This window comes from Cricetulus griseus, chromosome 2, assembly GCF_003668045.3.
Source record: "Cricetulus griseus strain 17A/GY chromosome 2, alternate assembly CriGri-PICRH-1.0, whole genome shotgun sequence".
Classification (NCBI taxonomy): domain Eukaryota; kingdom Metazoa; phylum Chordata; class Mammalia; order Rodentia; family Cricetidae; genus Cricetulus; species Cricetulus griseus.
The window spans coordinates 204573374-204596473 of record NC_048595.1 but is presented as its reverse complement, the minus strand read 5'-3'; the positions used below and the strand labels follow the sequence as shown (position 1 = coordinate 204596473).

The 23100-nt window shown below is 37.4% G+C and overlaps 1 protein-coding gene across 2 annotated transcripts in view; it reads left to right on the top strand.

The window, feature by feature from the left end:
* The first annotated feature begins 5234 nt into the window (after positions 1-5234).
* Wdr36 (WD repeat domain 36) overlaps positions 5235-23100 on the top strand; it is a 30202-nt gene continuing 12336 nt past the window's right edge. For both annotated transcript variants that reach the window (XM_027400687.2, XM_027400686.2), the window contains exons 1-15: positions 5235-5530; positions 7487-7514; positions 8996-9096; positions 9754-9871; positions 11389-11521; positions 13258-13312; positions 14739-14871; positions 15098-15273; positions 15583-15703; positions 16220-16285; positions 17077-17163; positions 18431-18576; positions 20869-20983; positions 21525-21690; positions 21902-22010. In XM_027400687.2, coding sequence (XP_027256488.1) covers positions 5294-5530; positions 7487-7514; positions 8996-9096; positions 9754-9871; positions 11389-11521; positions 13258-13312; positions 14739-14871; positions 15098-15273; positions 15583-15703; positions 16220-16285; positions 17077-17163; positions 18431-18576; positions 20869-20983; positions 21525-21690; positions 21902-22010 — 1791 coding nt within the window. In that variant the 5' untranslated portion in view covers positions 5235-5293. The remainder of the gene's footprint in view (positions 5531-7486; positions 7515-8995; positions 9097-9753; positions 9872-11388; positions 11522-13257; positions 13313-14738; positions 14872-15097; positions 15274-15582; positions 15704-16219; positions 16286-17076; positions 17164-18430; positions 18577-20868; positions 20984-21524; positions 21691-21901; positions 22011-23100) is intronic.

Here is a 23100-nt window from a genome sequence, read left to right as displayed (position 1 = left end):
AGAAGATGAAGAGAAAAATTAGGTAAAAGTGAGAGAAACTCCCAAGAGTAGGAGAGGTTCCCCAAAGAGGGAATACTAATGAACTTCCTTGCCTACTGTTTTTTTTCTTATTCTTACTAATGTTTTTTTTTTATTTAGGTTAGAAACAATCTTATTTTACATATCAATCCCAGTTCCCTCTCCCTCTCCTCCTCCCCTGCCTCCCACCAACCCCCTTTCCCACTCCCTTTCTGCTCCCCAGGGAGGGTGAAGCCTTTCATGAGGGATCTTCAAAGTCTGTCACATCATTTAGGGCAGGGCCTAGGCCCTTCCCCATATATCTAGGCTGAGAGAGTATCCCTCTATGGGGATTGAGTTCCCAAAGTCCATTCGTGCACTAGGGATAAATACTGATCCACTACCAGAGGCCCATAGACTGTCCAGGCCTCCTAACTGACACCCACTTTAGGTTCGGTTCTATGCTGGTTTCACAGCTGTTAGTCTGGGCACCAGGAGCTCCCCCTTGCACAGGTCAACTGTTTCTGTGGGTTTCCCCATCCTAGTCTTGACCCCTTTGCTCATCAATCCTCCCTCTCTGCAACTGGATTCCAGGAGTACGGCTCAGTGCTTAGCCGTGGGTGTCTGCTTCTGTTTCCATCAGCTACTGGATGAAGGCTCTAGGATGGCATAAAAGGTAGTCATCAATCTCATTATAGGGAAAGGGTATTTATTAAGGTAGCCTCTCCACTACTGCTTATTGCTTAGATTTTTAGTTGGGGTCATCCTTGTAGATCTCTGGACATTTCCTTAGTGCCAGATTTCTCTTTAAACCTATAATTGCTCCTCTATTATGGTATCTGTATCTCTTTTTTTGCTCTCCCCTATTCCCCCCACGACTCAGTCTTCCTGCTCCCCCATGTCCTCTTCTGCATTTGGTTAATACAATCAAAAAGAAGCAAACATTTACAAACTGGATAAGACAATGAACAGAAAACGATCTTTAAATTTTCCCAAAACTTAGCGGCTTTCAACAGCAACAAATATTCATTAGATTATACAGCTTCAGATTCAATTTTAGGAATGACATGATCCCCAGAGATGGTTCAGGTATCTTCATACAAGATGTCAGTCAAAGCAGCTACAGTCATCAGAAAACTGAGGTTGATGGATCTGCTTCCAAGGTGGGTAACTCACAAACCTGACAAGGTAGGGAAGTTGGATGACAAGAAGCCTTCAGTTCTTTGCTATGTGGAATGCTCTGGAAGCCTTCCTGAGAATTCCAACATGGTAGGTTACTCCCCCAGGAGGTAGTGACTCGGGAATGTTTTATGCGATCCAGTCATGTTACATAGTGTCAACCTTTTTAGTGTGAGCAATTTAGTGGGCAGCAATTTCCTTTGAATTGATACATTTCATCCTGGAAGGAGGCTCAATAAGAGTCAAGAAGTAAACAGCTCAAAAGTCTCAGGAAGTTCCTGGAACTTACCAGATTGACCAGACCCCTCACCAGATAGATAAAAGACTTCTGGGAAAAACTCTCCAACCTATTTAGCCACTTCCAAGTCCTGAAGTGATCGGCAGGGATGCAATGCTTATACAGTTTTTGATGCAAGGTAGCTCTAGATTTTTGGTGATGCAGCTACCTTTGTGTCTTCCTTGCTCTGTTAAGTAATATTTCAGCCATATTTCCTTTTTAAATTTATTATTATTATTTATTGTTTTTTCATTTATTTATTTAATATATTTGAATTACAAACAAGATTGAATTACATGACGATCCCAGTTCCCTTCTCCCTCCCTTCCTCCTCTACCACCCCCCAACTAAAATCTTACCTGTCATATGTCATTTCTTCTAATCTACACCTGACTCAAATTTTCTGCTCCCTCATGACCTCTGCATCCTTCCTTTTCTTCCCTTCTCACTTTCGTAGCTTCCTCTCCCCTCTTCCCATGCTCTCAATTTGCTCAGGGGATGGTGATCCTTTCCCCTTCTCCAGAGGACAAAGTTTGTCTCTTTTAGGGTCAGTTTCTCTGTATTGCTTTGGAGGTTGTCCTGGAACTCGCTCTGTAGACCAGGCTGGCCTTGAACTTTCAGAGATCTGCCTGCCTCTGCCTCCCGAGTGCTGGGATTAAAGAGTGCCACCAGTGCCCAGCTTTCAGTCATATTTTTTTTAACTCATCAAACTCATTGACTGTTCAAATTAGACTATAGCAGAATCATTACTTTGGCCAAACACTGACTTTCTTATTTAGGGTCAGTAGACTTTTTTTTTGTATTTCCTTCAGAAAAGTCACATATGAGAGATGAATACCAAGAAGCAGAAATCACTAAAGAATATCCTGGGATCTTGATATCATGACAAAGTCAATAACAAAACTTATTATTCTTATTACATAAAATACTAAGAAATAGTCATGTTTAACCTTTTAAAATGTTCACACTGGAGTAGTGTTATGTGTTTACAATCCAAACACTGAGGCAGGGGACTGAGGGGCATATCTAGTACTCATAAGGATTCTATCTCAAGAAGAAAAATATTAGCTCAAAGCAACACCTTTATGTAGCCATATATTTGGCTGATTATTATGAAGCCCTAATTCATTGAATCAAATTGAAATTTATCATTTCTCAACAGTGTACTACCTCTGCCATACTCATTCCAGATTGTACTTCTCCTTTGTAATTTGAGCTTGGTTCTGGTGTCGTTAGTGGCATCACTAGGGGACAAGAGTAGAGCCAACTTTCCTTCCTCTAATCACATAGTCACACAAATTATTGGCTCCTGAATAGCAAGAAATTCAGGAAAAGGCAAATTTTGGCCAACTCCTTAAACTATATAACTCCCAACTAGTCCATCATATCCCCTTCAAATGATAGGTCACTGTACTTAACACACGTATCTACCATAACTATACTGCTAGATTTTCCATAACCATTTTGATTTTTAAAGTGTGTTTCACTGCTCAGAGATCAGGAAACTTGCCAGGCTCAGGAAGATTAGAAAGTTACTAGATTCACAATGTCCCTCTCCCCAAGAGTTTTATAAGCAATAATAACTGCTGGGGATACGGTGGTGGAGCTTACTGCCATTTAGAAGCTTCAGGGATGTACCTTTTGTGAGTTGTCACCAATTTTATGGTAGGCTTTTTGGTGAAACAGTTGCCTTTGAATAACCCATGATTCTGCAAGTCATCTCCAAAGACACAGTTTCACCAAGCAGGATGTAGGTGAAAGTGTTTCTTTGGTCTGAGTGCCTTGTCTAGGAAGATTCCCCCTTTTCTCCAGGGAAAGTAGCACAATATCCAAACAAACACCAACAAAAGATATGACTGTCAGACTTTCCTAAAGTCAGGCTGCTAGACAAACATTACTTATGTGATCCTAGTGAAGCTAGGTAACATATGGGAATCTTAGGGTCTTTATCTAATGAATCTCAACACATCATATGACCCAGTATATGCTCTTAAAATATAACTGCTGATTGCATAGATCTCCCATCCTACAACTGTCTTTCTGTGACCTCCTTTCTTCCTCTTTTTGAAATTTTGTGCTGATCTGGATTTGGCACTAAACAATTTGCAAATTTGAGCAAGTCTCTTAAACTCAATAAGCAATTGTTCTCCTTTATGAAATAGTCTAGATTTTGGTCTAAACACCACCTGGCAGCGTTTGATGATATTAAGAAAATGGGTGTCAAATAGATTTGTGCACTGTACAGTCCTGGCCAGGAAAATTCTCAAAACCAAATTAATCATGTATTGAAAAGTGTTTGCTTTCAATAATAAAAGTAGTATTTTTTATACCTAATTAGAAAACGTTTTATTTGTTTTACTTGGGGATGTGTACTTCTAAAAAGTTTTTCACATATTTTGATCAAATTCTTTCCCCTTCTCCTAACTCTTCTCAAAACCTCCACACCTCCTTACTTAGGCACCTTCAGATTTGTTTGTGCTCTCTCTCTCTCTCTCTCTCTCTCTCTCTCTCTCTCTCTTTCTCTCTCTCTCCCTCTCTCTTAAAAAAAACAAAAATGAAAATCAAAAGAGACAATCAAACAAATAAAGAATATCAATAGGCAAAAAATTATACATACCAAAACAAAACAAAAAGTGCACAAAAAACATTGAGTCTGTTTTGCATTGTCCAACTACTGCCCTAGAGCATGGATGACATACACAGTAAGGCTCCCTTGTAGAAACCTGATTCTCCTTTTCCCAGAAGATATCAATTGCAAATAGATTCTTGGTTATGGGTGGGACTTTGTGTCCATTTCCTCTTAGTGCTGCGATTTTGTCTGGAGCCACACAAGACCTGTTCAGAAAAGTTTTAAGTTATACAAATATTTAGCCCGGCAGTGGTGGCCCACACCCTTAATCCCAGCACTCCAGAGGCAGAGGCAGGGTGGCCTTGACTTTTCAGAGATCTGCCTGCCTCTGCCTCCTCTGCTGTTATTTTAAAGGTATGGGCTACCACAAAGACTAATCTGATGAATTCTCACGTTATTTTACAACTTCAACAACTACCGATTTTATTTCAACTAAATCTACTTCCACTTTCAATTACCCTGAAGTAAATTCTTACACGTTATATTGATTTTCCAATCAGGTCTTCTATTTACTTCAAGCTGGTGTAGATCCCACTATGTATCCAGGTTGGCCATCCACCCTCTTTCTACATGCTGCTGCTGAGATTCCAGGCCTGTGTCACCACAACTGCTGTGGCATACATGTATACATATGTTGGTGTTGTATGCTTAACCCATAAAGAGTTTTAAAAGCAAACACGATATTACTATCAATTAAAATTAACTTCAATTGTTTGCTTGCTTATAGACAGCGTCTATCTATGAAGCTCTGGCTGCCCTGTAACTCTGTATGTAGACCAGGCTAGCCTCCAACTCAAAGACTTGCCTGCCTCTGCCTCCCTGAGTGCTGAGATTAAAGGCTTTCGCTTCCATGCCGGGCATTAATTTTAGTTTCTTAACAAATAACCCGTAGTCTCTTGTTTTTACACCTTTTATAATCCCAGTTTTAGCCTCTCCTATTTGTCATTAAAGTCCTTTCCAAACTATTGGGTATTTTACTTCACTTATCAATCCAGTGACCCGCCTGGAAAAGATTCCCTTCTACCAATAGGAAACCAAGGCCACGGAGACACCCTCCAGAAAAATGCAGTTCGCGGAACCACAGTTGCACGCGACCTGCGTGCTCCCGGGGGGAGCTGATTTTGTGTTACACCGAAGGCCGGCTCTGTTAGCACAATTGGCGCCGGATCCCGGAAGCATTCCTCACGCACTGCCCCGGCAGAGGCTCCTCCATGAGGCATGCTGAAGCGCCCGGTGAGCTCTTTCCACCCGGCCGCGAGCTGAGCAGAATCCCGGCTGAGGCGGAGATGGAGAGCGCTGTGGAAGGCCGCACGGCCAGCGTGCTGTTCGCCGGGTTCCGGGCCTTGGGGCTCTTCAGCAACGACGTTCCACACGTGGTGCGGTACAGCGCGCTCAAGCGCCGCTTCTACGTGACGACTTGCGTGGGCAAGAGCTTCCACACGTATGACGTGAGTGATTTCCTCCACCCGCTTCCCAGGAAGCAGAACTGCCCCGGTGTAGTCCCACTTTCGCCTCCCACCTACCCAGGGTTTCCCTTTTTGCTGCCCAGCCTTACGTAATCCCTCCCTGTTGTGCGTCCTCATGGCATCCTTGTGCCCTTGCTGTCCGCCTGGATGCGAGTTTTGGAGGAATCTTCTTGCCCAGGGGAAAACTACCGGTTTGGCAGTATGTCTGTTTACATGCATTCATTCCCCCAAGGATGTAAACAAATAAGGCAAGACTCTATACCGCATTCATAATTTTTCTTCGCTAGAACACTTCTTGGGCATTTTATTGTGTAATTGGCCTCAAAAATTTTGTTGGAAATAAATTCACACTAAAACAGTGGAAGAAATAGAGACGGTGAGATACAGATTTACGGAAGCCTACCTTTTTGTGCAGTATAGCTCAGGTCTTCAATGAAACTGCAGAAACTCAAGGCTGGTTTCATTATCTGGTAGCAGCCTTGAGCAAACTAGGAAGTAAGTTTTAGGAAAATTAAGCTACTTGCCAAGCCTCTTAGAGATGGTGTTTAGCTTTTAATAGCCTATCTGCCATACAGTTGTTTTCTGTTATGCAAAAGAATGTACATTCTTAATAAGGACAGCTGGAGATTTGGAGGCAGATGAACTAAAGCCAAAGTAGGTGTCGATGAAGAAAGAGCTATAGGGTTTTGAAAGCCTGGTTTAGCAATGTTGAGAAGAGTGGGTTGTAGTTAGGTTATTCACCTTGTAGAAGCTTGTGTTGCTTGCTAGCCTAGGGCTTTGCTGAAGTTTCCTGGCTGAAGTGTAACTTTTCTGCTTCTCAGTTAACAGTTCTTGAAATTGTCCTTGGTCTAGAACTCTCTTGGTACTCTGTTACATATAAACACACCTTTCCCCCATATTCTGCTTCCAAACAAATGTGATTAGAAAAGTATAACATTGCTTTTTTCTTTTGTTTTGTGTATAGAAGTTTGCTGTCTTAAAAAAAAAAATCAGTGAAGGTCTCGTCTTATAACTTGTGCATTTTTACAATTACTCCTACCATAACAGAATGATATATTTGAAGGCTCTGTGCTGCTCATACCAACCAGTGTACTGTCTGAAACTGGAAATAACTTAAGAGTAAAAATATGAATCTTTTTGTGTTCAAGTCACTGATATGCCTAAGACGTTTGTGAGCAAACTTGTTCTACCATTTATCTCTCCTCTAGCTTGTCTATAGACTTTCTGCAGATTAGCTTATAGTACAAGAAAATTAGACAGGTTTTTGGGTAGGACATATTTTGGATAGCTAATATTTATTGAACATTTATTGTATGATTGGCTCCATTCTGTTTGTTTAAAGTCTAATTGAACGATCCTATATGAACCTATAATGTGTGTATGCATTCTGATTCCCCCCCCCCAGTCAAATTTGAGGCACAAAATAGCTAAGTAAAATTCCTGATGTCACACAGCTAGATTACTACCCAGATACTAATATTAGTGAGTTACAGTGTGTAAACTAGTCACACCCATTGTTTTGTATGAGTAATGAGTGGTTCTATAATTTTGTAAGAGTTGGAGGAGGGTCAACAACATTTTATGACATGAAAACTATGTAAAAATTAGAGTTTGATATCCATACATGGAAGTTTATTGGATTCACCTATGCACTTTATTATATGTGTTTGCTTTCATGCCACAACCAAAATCTGTGTGACTCAAAAAGCCTAAAACATTTACTCTTGGCCATTTACAGAGGCTGTTTGTCTGTCCTTTATCTCATCACTCCTGGTAAAACAGGCATTCCTTATAATACAAGTTAGGATCAGTGATTATCTTTCTTCAAAAGGACAGCATAGCAAATTTATTTACGAGGTGATAACTTAATTTTGGAGTTCTAGGTATTATAGTTGTTTTTGTTAATGAAAATGTGTTTATTTGTTTTTTTTTTAACAGGTTCAAAAACTTAGTCTGGTGGCTGTAAGTAAGTGTACTTTTTTCTGAATTTGTTCACATTTGCTACATTTAGTTTTAATTTTGTCATAAATTTAAAGGACAGGACAGAATCATGTTTTATTGTTAGTTGTCATGTCACTTAGTTGTTGTTCTTCAGAACTTTGTTTTTATGATTTACATGATTTTTTTTTTTTTTTATGGCTGGTTCTTCTGTGCTGGGAATCAAACTGTTGGCCTTGCATACTCTAAGCAGCTGTTGTACAATTGAAGTTCATCTCAAGTTGAAAACTGTTGCTTATGAAGAGCCCAGGTTTTAGTTGTTGGTGGTTTTTAATACTTTTCCATTTGAGTTTTCTGGATTCAGGCACTTTGTCAGAAATAATAGTGAATGAAATTATTCTCGGTGCTGTGTCAGGGGGCACATGCTGTTGCTAGCCTTATCCCTCTCATTGATAATTTTGATTTGGTTAAGGTGACCCTTGTGAAGAGGATCCTTTTTAAAATTTCCTTTTCCCTTTGTTGTCACTACATATTTTGTGATAACATGCACTTAGAGATTGATTTAATAGAACATTTAATTCTGGCATTCAGCTGTGGGGAAACTGACCACCACTTGGGTCATGGGACCAAGGCAAAGAGTAGTGTTGTTAGATCCTGGTAGGGACTGAAATCCTGGAGGAGAAAGGAATTTGTATTTACTTTCTGAAGGCTGTGTAGTAGACTAAGGGCTTGGCAGCTAAGAGAAAGTAGTTTTACCTTCAAATACAATCCTTGTTAGATGAAAGACTTAAGGAATTCATTTTATATGTCTGATAAACCATGTGTGTGTGTGCTGTTTTAAGTAAATAAGCAGAAGAGAGCAAACTAAGATGAGTAAAAAAGTGAGGTGCTAGTCCTATAAAAATACTATTGTAGAACCTAAATCCCAAAATGGAACAGACAGGATTTTAGACTATGCTGTCTACAAAACTCTTTAGCCCTAAGAGAGGAATGAGAACGAATGGGCAGTGTGTTCATATAAGTGAAAGAGGACTTAGGAAGTTATGTCATGAGAATGGCTACAGGTCATAGGCATATTTAACTTTGCAAAAGACTGAGTAGAAACCATAGTGTATGTAATTATTTTAGTGGTCAGTGTATAGAATACTGTATAGTTTTTCAGGGTTAGTCCAAGTTATGATTTACTTCTAAATTTTTCTTGGAATTAGTAATAAACTTTATATTGTTTAGTATGTCCACAGTGATAGCTACTTAGTTGTCCATCTGCCAGAATTTTCTATAAGTGCTGCTTTTTTCAACTTCTCAAACAGATTTTTCTTTCCTTAGAATTCTGTTATGTCTGCATGCCACACATATTTATGATATTGAAGTAAAAAATTTATATCCTGATTCTCATTTTTATTTAAGTACATATTTGAATTACAGTCATGAAAACTATTTTATGTATATTTAAGATTTCCAGTCACTCCAGAGTCTTTAACAGCTCACATTTCTTTTCTGTTTCCCTAGGCAACTCCGTTCCACAGGATATCTGTTGCATGGCAGCTGATGGGAGGCTAGTCTTTGCTGCGTATGGGAAAGTTTTCTCTGCATTTGCCCGTAGTAAAGAGGTTTGTTTTGGTTTGTGTTTGTTTGTTGTTCAAGATAGGATCTCTCTACTTTAATGAAAGAACTATTCACTGTATGTTCAAGGTTAGGGGAACAAATTAGAGTCAGGGAAACATGGGGGCTATCAGCTGTGGGGAAACTGACCACCTGCTGGGCCAAAAGACCAATGCAGAGAGTAGAATTATTGGATCCTGGTAGGGACTGGAACACTGGAGGAGAAAGGAATTTAGTTATGGAAGGAGTAGCTGCTATAGAGTGTTTGTCTGTCAAACCAGAAATCTCATCTGCTGGTCACTATGGTGGAGTCTGTGAAGGACAGTCTTCCATAGCATACCTTTTTCTAGGATGCATGGGTGTTGCTCTGGTAACACTGGGAGTGGGACTTGTGTGTGCACACCACTTCTCAAACTGCAGCAGAGAGGCTGAACTCTCTAGCTCTCATTTCTGATGTCTTTCTACTCCATACTTCCTTCCTTTTTATTGAATTGGCTGAGTGAGCAGCTGAACAGGCCTGGTCCCTTATTCTTTCATCATTTAATCTCAGATAGTCAAAGCTGGACTACATTTCTTAGCATGAACATTTTCATTGTTAACATGCTTTCTGGATAATACATGATGAACTGAGTAATATGAATCTCTTTTAAACTTTGGCATTATAGATAGTACATACTTTTAAGGGCCATAAGGCAGAAATCCATCTCTTGCAACCCTTTGGGGATCACGTTATCTCTGTGGATACGGACAGCATTCTTATTATTTGGCACGTATATTCAGAAGGTAAGATTTTATTTCTCTACATCAGGATATTATATATACTTATGTATATAGTTAAAAGTCTTTGAAAACCATAAGCTGTACAATGAAAAATTAAAGACCCAGGGACTGATATTGGAGTTCAAACTTTTAAGCTGAAGTTCAGAAAAGCCAAGAAGCTGGCCACTAGCTCTTACCACTACTTACCTACCTCAGGCTGATTGGACTGATCCTGCTACCTCTCCTCAGTGTGTCTGGAGAATCCTGAGATTGAATGTCTTCCTATCCTCAATGTGACTGGAGAATAAATGCTCAATACTGACTACTGAAGACCCTGCTCCTATTTTTTATACCCTTCTAGTGCTGGGATTAAAGATGTGAGCTCTGTTACTCTTTTAGACTGATTCAATCTCATGTGTCCCTGGTTGACCTTGAACTCAGAGAGATCCGTGTCTACCTCTTGATCCTGAGTCCTAGGATTAAAGATGTATGCCTGTCTTCTATGGCTTGTGGCTGGCTTTGCTTTCTGAATCATCAGGCAAGCTTTAATAAATCATAAATAATATATCACCATAGTAAGCTCTATACCAGAATTTTCTCATGTTTACAATTAAACACTGAGAGTTGTTTAGCACATATGGAAAAAGGTTCTAACTAAGCAATTTTACTTAAGACTGCACTACTTTTAATATGTTAACATGTGCTCATTTCAGCTAACATTCTCCATTATAGTTCTCCAAGGTTAGTGATGTATTATGATGTGGTTTTCTCTGTGAAATGAATTTGGAATCACATTGACACATGAGTCATTCTTGGGTAAAATTTTCACCTTTAAGTAAAGGAGGTTATGGTTGTAACCTGAAAGAAAATACTCACCCCTTTTCAAAGGATGTGAGTCAGTGCCATTTAGCTGATATTCCTTTGTAGTAGCACTGTGTAAGAGCTTGTGTAATTTTCAAAGGTGAGGAGTTTACCATCAGGATATCCTAGCTTTCCTTAATAAGGTACTGTGAGTTTGTCCTGAATTGGCTCTTTTGAGTTACCTGTTCACATTTTTTTGTTTCTGTTCCTCTTGGTGACCTATTGGACAGTGAGTATGTTTACTTTTGGTAAATAATATTTAGATGTTGTCTTTGTGGGAGGTATCCAATTTCCTCATTGAAATTAGTAACCCTTTGTTTTCTTTTTGCTCAAGCAAGAGAAAGTACTTCCTGTGAAGACAGGAATTCATAAGGTCTCAGATGTGGTTCCTTGAAGCTAATTTCCAGATCTTGTGTTGTTACAACAGCACAATGAAATAGTTTCTTCATGGAGCTATTTATAGTGACTTTAGTAAAACTGCTGCTACACAAAAGGACATCTTAAAGTAGCACTCCCTAATGTTTGTACACTTTTCCCTTTATCCTTCACCATTGTGCCAGTGTGGGGTTTGGGTGGGGGTAGTGTGGTTACTCATAATCTGTAGTAGATTGAGTATATGAAAAATATAAAAATTATTTCATAAACAATAATCATGCTGTTGATAACTTTTACTCTTGTAGAAGAATACCTTCAGTTGACTTTCGATAAGTCAGTTTTTCAAATTTCGACGATTTTACATCCAAGCACCTACTTAAATAAAATCCTACTGGGCAGTGAACAGGGAAGCCTGCAGTTGTGGAATGTAAAATCCAAGTAAGTACTTAATTTTAAATGCCTTAGGTAATTCTCACTTTATCTACTGCCTCCTCAAAGATTACATTTTTGTAATTGTTTCCCTTATACTACCTTTGAAATATTGCCCCTGACTTCACATGTGAAAGCTAGCTTATTGTCCTGGAACGTGATGGGTAGTGTCAAAAATGCCCATTGAACAGTATTTACTAATGGCTCAATAATGGAGAAGAATCCATATTGTTATAGTGAAAGTTTCCATAAAGCAATTGGGCAGTGACTAGTAAAAATGCTTTTTAAATAGAAATTACTTTAATCACTACCAATCTACTATCTACTGTTAGTAGAGATGGAAGAATGCCAAAATGATTTTAAATACATATTTACCTGTTATTTGATTGCTTATCCAAAGAGAAGGGAAGACAGCTCAACCTTCTTTATGTAGTATTTTAAAAAGCAAACAAGGGACTGGAGAGATGGCTCAATAGTTAAGAACATTTTCTGCTCTTGCAGAGGACCTGGGTTTGGTTCCCAGCACCCACATCAGGTTCCTCACAACTGCCTGTAACTACAATTCCTGGGGATGTGACACCCTCTTCCTCAGGTACCAAGCATGCATGTGGTGTGCATACATACATGTGGGCACTCACACATACACAAAATATTTGAGTCCTCCCCAGTTGTCCTTTCTGAAGTCTTTATATGTTTGCAAGGGGAAAGTTTGATATTAATCCTATTTCTTTAGTTTTCAGTCAGTATTCGGTTCAACTTAATACCTTTTCACTGCCTACTCTACGCTAGGTTCAGGGGCATTGACCATGATCTGCTTCTATCTGTAAAGTTAATTTTTAGTTTTCTCCTTTACATTTCTTGCTGTTTGCTGTACTTTATCCATTGCATAATTATTGAGTAATCTAAACTATGCACATTTGCATAATTGAATTTATGATTTAATACTTTGGTGATTGTTTTGTTTTTGATACCTTTGTTTCGTGACTTTATTTCATTGATGATTTGATTCTGAAACCCAGGACAGCATCAGAATTACCCAATTAATTCATGTAGTGTACAAATACTACCCCCATCAGTGGTGATGTTTCTAGAAATAATTAAATTGTAATAAAATATGAAATCTACCTATATTTTTGTTATTGTACTCTAAAGTGGATTTTTCTCATCTGTTATTTTTCTTAAGAACTGGCAATTAGCAGCTTGAGGTCTAAAATCATCTGGACTCCTTTACTTCCTAGTTATGTTACCTTAGCTTAATTATTTCACTTCTGTTTTGTTTTCTGGAATATGGTGAATACTGATAGCATTATTTTATGTGATTAGATCTTAAATATTAAGTAAACTAATGTATGTTCTAAGAATAGTAAGTGCTGAAGCCAGAATTTACAATAAACAGCACCTGGGTGCCAGAGGGATGGCCCATGGCTTAAGAGCACTGGATGCTTTTCCAGAGGACCTGAGTTCAGTTCCCAGCACCTATGTGGCAATTAACAGCAGTCTGTAACTCCAATTCCAGAGGATACAACACCCTCTTCTGAACTCTGAGGGCACTGCAAACATGTGGTACACAGCTATAACATGCAGACAGAAATGCCCATATACATAAAAGAAAAATAAATGAATCCTTTAAAAAAGAGACTGTAGTATTCCTTGATATAAAGACAAAAACATCTGTTACTTTTCTTAAATACAGAGTTGATTTTGATTTTTTTAAAAAGTAAGTTTTATCTCTTTTTTTCTTGTAGTAAACTTCTGTATACATTTCCAGGGTGGAAAGTTGGAGTAACAGCCCTTCAGCAGGTTAGTATTTTTTTTATTAGAGAAAAACAAGGCTTGTAGTAGTCATGCTTACTCTACTAGAGTGACTGTGTTTTCAGACTTAAATAAAAATTCATACCTTGATTTCTCTTTAAATTGTTTTTGTTTTGTTTTGTTTGATTTTCAAGATAGGGTTTCTCTGTGTAGCCCTGGCTGTCCTGGAACTCTCTTTGTAGACCAGGCTGGCCTCGAACTCACAGAGATCTGCCTTCCTCTGCCTCCTGAGTTCCAGGATTAAAGGTGTACGCCACCTCCTACCCCACTCCACCTGGCCTCTTTAAACTGTTAACCCAAGGAAATTGAGGAAAGTGTTCTAGAAATTTAACTGAAAATAAGAAAAACTGGCTTTGTTATAAAGTTTGTGTAATTGTTTGTACTTGGCATTTCCTAGTGATTTCACTCATATGCATGCCAGTTAGTACCTTATATGGAACAGAAATGAAATAACTATCATGGAAAGGAGACTATAGAGCATATAGAGAAATTCATCAGGACTGAACTTTGGTATTTGAAATAACTGGTGTTTATTAGATGGTAGAATCTTTCATAAGCAGCTGCTTTTTGTTTTCACGTTTATCAGTGAAGTGTATACATGGTGTACATCTGCAGAATATCTGGTTTATCTACTGGGGTAGCCTTATTTTTCTTACTATGCACTGCCCACACCAGCTCAGTTTATTTGCATTCCACCATTGACTTTGTTTTGTTTTTGATGGTATACCCTGAGGACTCTAGTTCTCAGATGATTAAGTAGCTGGAGGACAAGGATCCTGTTTTGTTTTGTTATCCTTAGCTTCCAGAGTCTGACATGTAGTAGGCACTTAACAGCCTGTTGATGAAATGTATAGCCTGACTCATTGCATGATACTGGATATTCATTTGTATTAAAACAGGAACTTGTAAGGGAAGCCTTCTCTGTTAGACCAAAGACCATTATAATTATTCACTATTAATTCTGGAACAGTTTAATTATAAATATTAGAATATCTTCTAGGTTTTTCCTATCTTAATAAGCAATTATTTACTTCCTGTTTAAGTAGGTCAGTTATGTTTCCATGTTTGTGGCAATCCTTTTCATGATTTTAAGATTTGGCTGTTGTCCCCCATTTCTTCTAGTTAGAAATTGTAGTGAATTCACATGCAGTCTCCTTTTCTGTATGACTATTTTCTTACCAGTCAGCATTGGTTTAAGAGTTGGAAGGACACTGTGACTAGCAGAATTGAAGCTGGGAAGTAATTTGGAAAACACATTGTTAAATACCTGGATGCTAATAACTGATAATGCCAAAATGATAATATTAGTGGATTTTTTTCTTATTACTTTAGCATTTCGTTTGATAGAACATAATAGTGTATATCATCAAGAAGTTATTTAAGAAAATAACAGGCTGAGTCATTTAATTTTCAGGCACCTGCTGTGGATGTTGTTGCCATTGGTCTTATGTCTGGTCAGGTTGTCATTCACAACATTAAGTTTGATGAAACATTAATGAAGTTCCGTCAGGACTGGGGACCCATTACTTCCATTTCATTTCGCACAGGTAACTTAACTTACTTAATCATAAGAGTTAAGAATACTTAAAATTCATCACTAGAAAGGTAAAGGTCTTTTTAAAACATGTTTTCTTGTAGTTTAACCTAATAAGTATTAATATAATGCTAAGGTAGAAGAAAGCATAGAAATGTGAGTAGATTAATTAAATTTATACATTGAGAGAATTATTGTCTTGGGGGAATGTTTTGTTAATGTTTTTATTTTATTAACAGATGGTCATCCAGTAATGGCAGCTGGCAGCCCGTGTGGCCATATTGGACTCTGGGATCTGGAAGACAAAAAATTAATCAATCAAATGAGAAATGCACATTCCACAGCAATAGCTGGGCTGACATTTCTGCATAGAGAACCTCTGCTTGTTACAAATGGCGCTGACAATGCTCTTAGGGTATTACGATTATTCTCCTCTTCTAAACACAAGTGGCTTGGGGTTATTATAAGTTTGTTTTAATATACCATCCTTGAACCTATGACTAAAGGAGTGTAGGACAAGATTGGTATAGATGAAGCAAAAACACAGCAGGGTGCATGACTGTGTCGAAGTGGGTAAGAATTGCAGCTTATTTTTCCTGAAACCCTTCAATGGGACAATGGCAGTGCAAGCACTGCCTAGTGTTGGTTAATGTGTTGAGAAGATGACTGAACTACTTGTGGATGGTACATGGTTGAAGCAATTTACCATTATATTTCTTTGTAGATATGGATATTTGATGGCCCTACAGGTGAAGGACGGCTGTTGAGATTCAGAATGGGACATAGTGCTTCTCTAACCAAGATCAGATATTATGGACAAAATGGACAGCAGATTTTAAGTGCAAGTGAGCTTCTGCTTTTTAACCTTATTTTGAATAAACATTAAGAGGTAGAAACTCAGTATTCAATTGATTTGGTATTTACAAAGTGTAGCTTTGCCTAGAACTTAGCTTTCTAACATCTGTGATTGGCATGCGCTTATTGCTCTAGTTGGTGGCGCGAACCTGTGAGAGCAAGGCCTAAAAATGGGGGTAGACTAATGTCTCATGCAATAGCCAACTTCATTCAGAGCATCCGACAATTTATAATCTGAGGGCTAAAAACCACATAAGTAAGGTGTTCAACCATAAGGACAAGACAATGTGGCTTATGAATAACAACAGCTGAAGTAAACTCATTCCTGTCCCCTAAACCTGGGAGGAACACGAAAACACATTCCAAGAGCAACTCTTGTGTTTTGAAGAAACTGAGATCACAAGACTTTGTTTTCTTGCAAGCACTCAGAATTCTCATACAACCGCATGTCCTAACAGACATGTTCTGTATGAAATCTGACTGGGGCTTTCTGTTTATATTAATAGGTCAAGATGGAACTCTACAGTCATTTTCTACAGTTCATGAAAAATTCAACAAGAGCTTGGGGCATGGTAAGTCATTTGCAAGATAGAAAACAAGCTGATGGTTACAAAAAAAAGAAAAAGAAAAAATCAGTTCAAGATTCTGTGAGAACTGAAGAAGTTCCATTAATTCATTTCTTCTCTTGGATAGCATTTTGAAAAGTCTATGAAGGAAGCATTATTTAAACTATTATACTTAAATATATATTTAAACACCATTTATACCCTTGTATATCCATGTATTCATATTCACATCTCTAAAGTAACTCCTCCTGGAATGGAACTGGAGAGAGGTGATCCCTTCCCAGCTCTTCTCACTTTGTATACTTTTCAAATACTTTGTAATCTTTTCATACTTTGTATGTATGATTTTCAGAGGTTTTGAGTTCTCATGTGCCACTACACTTATGATGTTACTCAATGGTATTTTACAGGTTTTTTTTTTTTTTTCTAGTCATGCAGCATTTTTTAACCTACATTTTTATTTGATTGCTGCTACTGGGTGGCCTTTATATTGGTTCTGAAACATCCCATTGAACGTCTGACTTGCAGTATTTGATTCTTTTGACTTATCTGACTATGACTATAGTATCCTTGAAAAGTAATAGTGTTTTTATTTTTCTGTTATTTCATACAACTTATTTTCATGATTTAATTAACTTCAAACATTATTTAAAGGTAGTGGTAATAACCTCTTTGCTTTGCCTCTAACTTAATTGGGAATATTTTGTTCTGTACATTTATTATAACAATGAAAAACTTTTCCTTACCATACTTTTTCATTAAGGAACTTTACTATTATCCCTTACACCCAACTCCAGGATTAATAAATAAAAAGATAGTTAAACGTAAAGGACTTCAGAACACCATGTCAGTAAGGCTTCCGCCTATCACAAAGTTTGCTGCTGGTGAGTAGTTTCATACTTTGTAATGTCTCCTTTGTTTTATGTTTATATCCTCGATTTTGATAAATGCTTCTGTATATTAAAAGTTTAGAAAGTGGCCTCAAATGCATGCTGATCTTGTGTGAACACTGAAAAGGTTACCTTGAACAGGAATTTGTTTTGTGTTAATACCCTTTTCCTGTAACAGCCATTAGTAACATTTTGTTTTATAGTTCTCTTTACTGTATCATACGCCTGCTAATGAAAGCTCATTGAGACAGCAACACATGAGGGCATAGTTCTTGTCTAAAGTCCCTGACTTGGAATACTGTGGCATTAGGGCAGAGCTTCTTTGTAAGGAGGAGGCACATAGATAATCAGTAATTGGAAACTACCAAGAAATAGCTTAGTAGACTTGTCAATTTTTAAGGTTATTTCCAGATTACAGCAACAATGGGATCACTCGATGTTTTGCTTTGACCACTTTCCTGTCTGTTTTGCCTTTCTAAACATAAATCTCAATCATTCTTAGAACCATTTAATGGCTCTTCAGTAGAATATTATCTTCTAAACATGACTTTCAAGATCTTTTGTATTTTGACTAGTAGTTTTTCTTCTCCCACGTCTTCCAAGAAAATACTTCACCTACTTGCTCGACTCAATTTTTCTTACTTACTTTTTTTTGTTTAAAAATTTTAATTCATTTTTTAATGTGTATAGGTATTGTACCTACATCTATATATAATACGTACCACATATGTGCTTGGTGCCCATACAGGCCAGAAAAAAAAGTCTTGGATTCCTAGAACTAGAATTACAGATGCTTGTGAGCCACAGTGTGGGTGCTAAGAATTGAACCTGGGTCCTCTAGAAGGGCAGCCTGTACTCTTAACTTTCCTCACCACTACCACTAGCCTGCTAAATTTCTGTTTTATTACCATTCTTGATGAGCTACTATTTTTATCATAAAATCTCAGTAAACTCTTCTTGAGTCCCCTTAGTAAACACTGTCATTCCATCATATGTTATTATTATACATTTTTTCTCAATAATCTGTTGCAAAATATATTAGCTTCATTTAGCCATTTTATGTTGCATGTCAAACAGAATACATAATTTTTGTCTGTTTATAATCTATCAGATTGGAAAGTTGATTATTATTAGAGGTAACCTGCTTGTTTTATTAGTGTGTCCTTGGTACCATATGTGCATGTGGAATATAAGATGCCTAGCTCATAGGTGAATGAATGGAAAGACAAGCATTTTGATTTATGGTTTTACTGTGTTTAAGAGGAAGCTCGTCAAAGTGATTGGGATGGTATCATTGCTTGCCACCAAGGTAAGCTATCTTGCTCAACCTGGAATTACCAAAGATCTACAATAGGTGCTTATTTTCTCAAGCCAAAAGAATTAAAGACAGATGACATCATTGCAACAGTAAGTGACTTTGTTTATTATGGTGTCTTCTCCTTAACGCAGCACCCTTAGGTAATTTTGTTTAAAGTTTACTAATACTACTTATGAGTTAGAGATAATGCCTTAACAGTATCAAGTTTTTTAATTTGTTTAGTTTTCTTAAATTTGTGATTGGGTGTGAAGTACTGTCACCCTATGTTTTGATTTGCATTTCCTGTGGGCTTGTGGTGTTGAGCATCTTTTTATGTGGTCTTAGGCTATTTGTATGTGTCAGTTCCTTTTGGAGTTTTGTTTGTTTGCTTGCTTTTTGAGACAAGTTTCTCTGTGTAGCCCTTGGCTGTCTTGGAACTCACTCTGTAGACCTGGCTGGCCTCAGATTCACAGAGATCCACCTGTCTCTGACTTTCAGGTGCTGGGATTAAAAGGTATACACCACTGCTGCCTGACTGTATGTGTCTATTTTAGCAGCTACTACCCTGTCTTACGGTTGCTCTGTAAAATGTGATTCTTCCAGTGTATTCTTGTCACAAGACTAGCTTGGCTCTTTTGGTTCTATGAATTTTACAGAAAAATAATAAAGATAATTTGGATTTCTTTTTTTTTTTTTGCTATTATAAGTGGAATTGCTTATAAATTGTACTGATTACTAATGTATCAAGTAATTTATGTTTGCATTTGTGTCTTGATGAACTTGTTCATTCTAATGATTTTAAGTGGATATCTTGGCTTTTGAAAATGCTTATTGAAGTATAATTCAGTGTTTCACCCTATTTTGTGCAAATTTCTTTACAAGTATGTATGCAGTATTTTCTTATCTGAAACACAGATCTTAATCATTTTTTTATGGATTTCTAAACCTCAGAGATCTTTTGTCTTGTTTTGTTTTGTTTTTTGAGACAGGGTTTCTCTGTGTAGCTTTGTAGACCAGGCTGGCCTTGAATTCACAGAGATCCGCCTGCCTCTGCCTCCTGAGTCCTGGGATTAAAGGTGTACACCACCACCACCCAGGTTAAGCCTCAGAAATCTTGAGCTTCTTTAGGAAGTCTACCAGCATAATTTTGAGTAACAGTTTTCATGTAAGTAGTAGAGATGATTACAGCTAACATTTTATGAACACTTATTTCATCCCAGCTTCTCTGAGTAGCATGCACTGTTTCATTTATCCTCACAACAATCTCTAGTATTAGCTGGTACTTAAGTGATCAAGCTGGGATTTAAACCCAAGACAGTTTATTTTGAAATGTACAGTTGTAATTTACAGGCTACAGTGATCACTCATAGTGTAATGTGTGTGTCTCTGTGGTTGGTAGACAGCTATATCATGGGATCTTAAGTGGTGCTGAATCATTTGTCCGACAACTCAGCTACCTGGAGCAAAGCCAATAACCAGTACAGAATAAGCAAGAGTAGCTGTTAGAAAGCCTGCTCTGAAGTTTGTCTCTCAGGTAGCCTTTGTGCTTTAGTTTTGCTTTGCTTATTTTGTCTTAGATAATATATTTGAGTGAATTCATTAGAAAGGAAATTACTAGAAGTAGGTTTTCTAACTGGCAAATACTTTAAATAAATGCAAGTTCTGAAAAATATAATTAGGGCCCATAGGGACCTTTATTTTATTACTTGTAAGTAATGCCTTACTTTCTGAGGGCATACACTATAATACTACATAAATATGAGCTACTCAAAACTAGGTAAGACTAAGTGTTCCATTTTGAAAGATAAAATGTTTTTAAATAATGTTTTGTTTCCTTTTTTGTAAGCCGTTGTTTTGAGAAATATACACTCAACATTCTTACTCATTATTCAAGTATATCTTGAATAATGATGTGTAAGTTTTATGTTGCCAGCATAGTAAACTTCAATTAAATATTTTCTACTTGAGTCCTAGAAGCTATGCATTTATTTATTTGTGTGTGTCTCTTGGGTGAATAGCATCTAATTTACGAATTGGTATGCAGTGATTCTTCTGGCCATGAACCCAAACAGGAGATAGTCTTGTATTTTTGATGTAGAAAAAAAGCAGCTTGTTGACACATATTGATACTTAAAGTATTGAGATACATTTATTTTATATAAACTGCATAGTGAATGTTATATATTTTCTACTAATGTATCATAATTAAAATATTTTGGTTTTTAATAGGTATTTAACTATTATGTTTTTAGCTTTATATCAACTTTGAAATAACTATAAAAAATTCTCCTAAGTTTGTAAATTTTAGTTAACTAGTTCTATTTTGTTGCCTTAGATACTTTCTTCACACTTATTTAAAACAGAATTAATAGAAATCATCCCTCTTTTTCTTTTGCCTAAAGGCAGTAGATATAACTTCCTGTGGAAACTTTGCAGTAATTGGCCTCTCCTCAGGAACTGTAGATGTGTATAACATGCAGTCTGGTATACATCGAGGAAGTTTTGGAGATGATAAAGGTATTGAATTTTTTTCCCCCTCTTTTGAAATAAGGTTTATATGGGTTTCTACAACTCTGTGTGGCAGTACTGTTATATACACCATAACCACCATATTGAAACTGGGCGGTGGTGGCACACACCTCTAATCCAGAGGCAGTTAGATCTCTGAGTTCAAGGCCAGCCTAATCTACAGTGGGAGTTCCAAGACAGCCAGGGCTATACAGAAGCCCTGTCTCCAAGAACAAAACCAAAAAACCCACCTTATTAAAATATTTAAAGGGAAGAAAGTCATGACTGTATTAGGGGGAAAGTAGCTATGTATTATTTTTCTTCTTTGCTTTAGACAAAATTTTAACTAATTTATTAAATTATCTTTCATGGAATCAACTGTTTTTGTCTGAACAGTCTAATAATTAAGAATTTTTATTCTTTGTAATTCAGTTTAACTTCAAGATTTTAGGTTTTATCACTTATGAGACTAGGTATTAAAAGAGTCACTCTTGGTATGTTGTTCAGATATTGCCAATCCTGATTTCTCTTCCCTTTCAACATGTAAAAGCTCATGCAGGTTCTGTTAGAGGTGTTGCGGTGGACGGATTAAACCAGCTAACTGTTACAGCTGGTAGTGAGCGATTACTCAAATTCTGGAACTTTAAAAGCAAGGTTTTAATCCATTCTTTGAGCCTTGATTCATCTCCAAATATGATGCTGCTACATAGGGACAGGTAAACTTCTTCTTATAAACGAAGATTTGCTTTTTGTTGTTTTTAGTGAAAATTTGTAAGTAAAGCAAGTTACCAAGTGGGAAGAAATCAAGAGCATTTTAGTAAATAACTCCATATAGTTTAATTTCCTCAAAGATACATTTTAATTATCAGAATTCAGGTTCACATGTTTTTTCTTTGCTTATTAATACTTGTGCATTTGTCTTGCCAGTGGCATTCTGGGGCTTGCTTTGGATGACTTCTCCATCACTGTCCTAGATATAGAAACTAGGAAGATTGTCAGAGAGTTTTCTGGACACCAAGGCCAAATAAATGACATGGTAAAAACAAAACAGCTTTTTAAATAACCTCACTCATTTCTCCTTCTCTTCAGGATAAAGATGTTCAAGTAATTGAGTCTGTTATTTTTAATCTCCTCATTCTCATCCTAAGAAGGTTTTCAGAAGGAATGGTAATTTTCAGGCTAATTTTTTTGTTTTGTTTTGTTTTGTTTTTGTTTTTCGAGACCGGGTTTCTCTGTGTAGCTTTGGAGCCTATCCTGGCACTCGCTCTGGAGACCAGTCTGGCCTCGACCTCACAGAGATCCGCCTGCCTCTGCCTCCTGAGTGCTAGGATTAAAGGCGTGCGCCACCAACACCCCGCTTCAGGCTAATTTTTAAAGAGATTTTTAAGAAAACTTTGGGAGGTTGTTTGGGAGGTTGATTCCATCATATTGAAATATAAATGCCAGAGGGTTTTTTTTTGTCTTTAAATAAAGTCAGATATACTTTGTCGAGTGAATGTTCCACTGATTGTGAGTGTATAATTTTTCATTTGGTTTTAAAAATAAGCTGAGAGAATTTTTTTCCTTTTTTCTACTTTTAATGAATTTATCATAGTCTGAAACAACAGATTGGTTCTAATAGTGTTACTCTAGAATTTTTTAAAATTTTTTTCTATTAATTAAATTTTTCATTTATTTTATATACCAACCACAGTTCTCCCTCCTCTCCCCCAGGGTTCTGTCTCCCTGTTCCTATCAAACTCCCCTCCCCATCCACTCCTCTGTCTCTGCTCAGAAAGGGGCAGGTCTCCCTTAGTGTCAACAAAGCATGGCAAATAAAGTTGAGACAAGACCAAGCTTCTTCCCCTGTGTCAAGGCTAGCAAGGTAACCCAGCATGGGGAACAGGTTTCCAAAAGCCAGCTCAAGTGCCAGGTCCTGATCCCACTGGTAGGGGGCCCATAAACAGACCAAGCTACACAACTGTTACACACATGCAGTCAGTACCAGGCAGGCTCCCTAGCTATCGGTCCAGTCTGTGAGCTCCCACGAGCTTAGGTCAGCTGTCTCTGTGGGTTCACCCATCATATACTTTAGAATTTATATAACTAAACCCCAAAAGATTTCAATAAAATGTGATGAAGTTTGC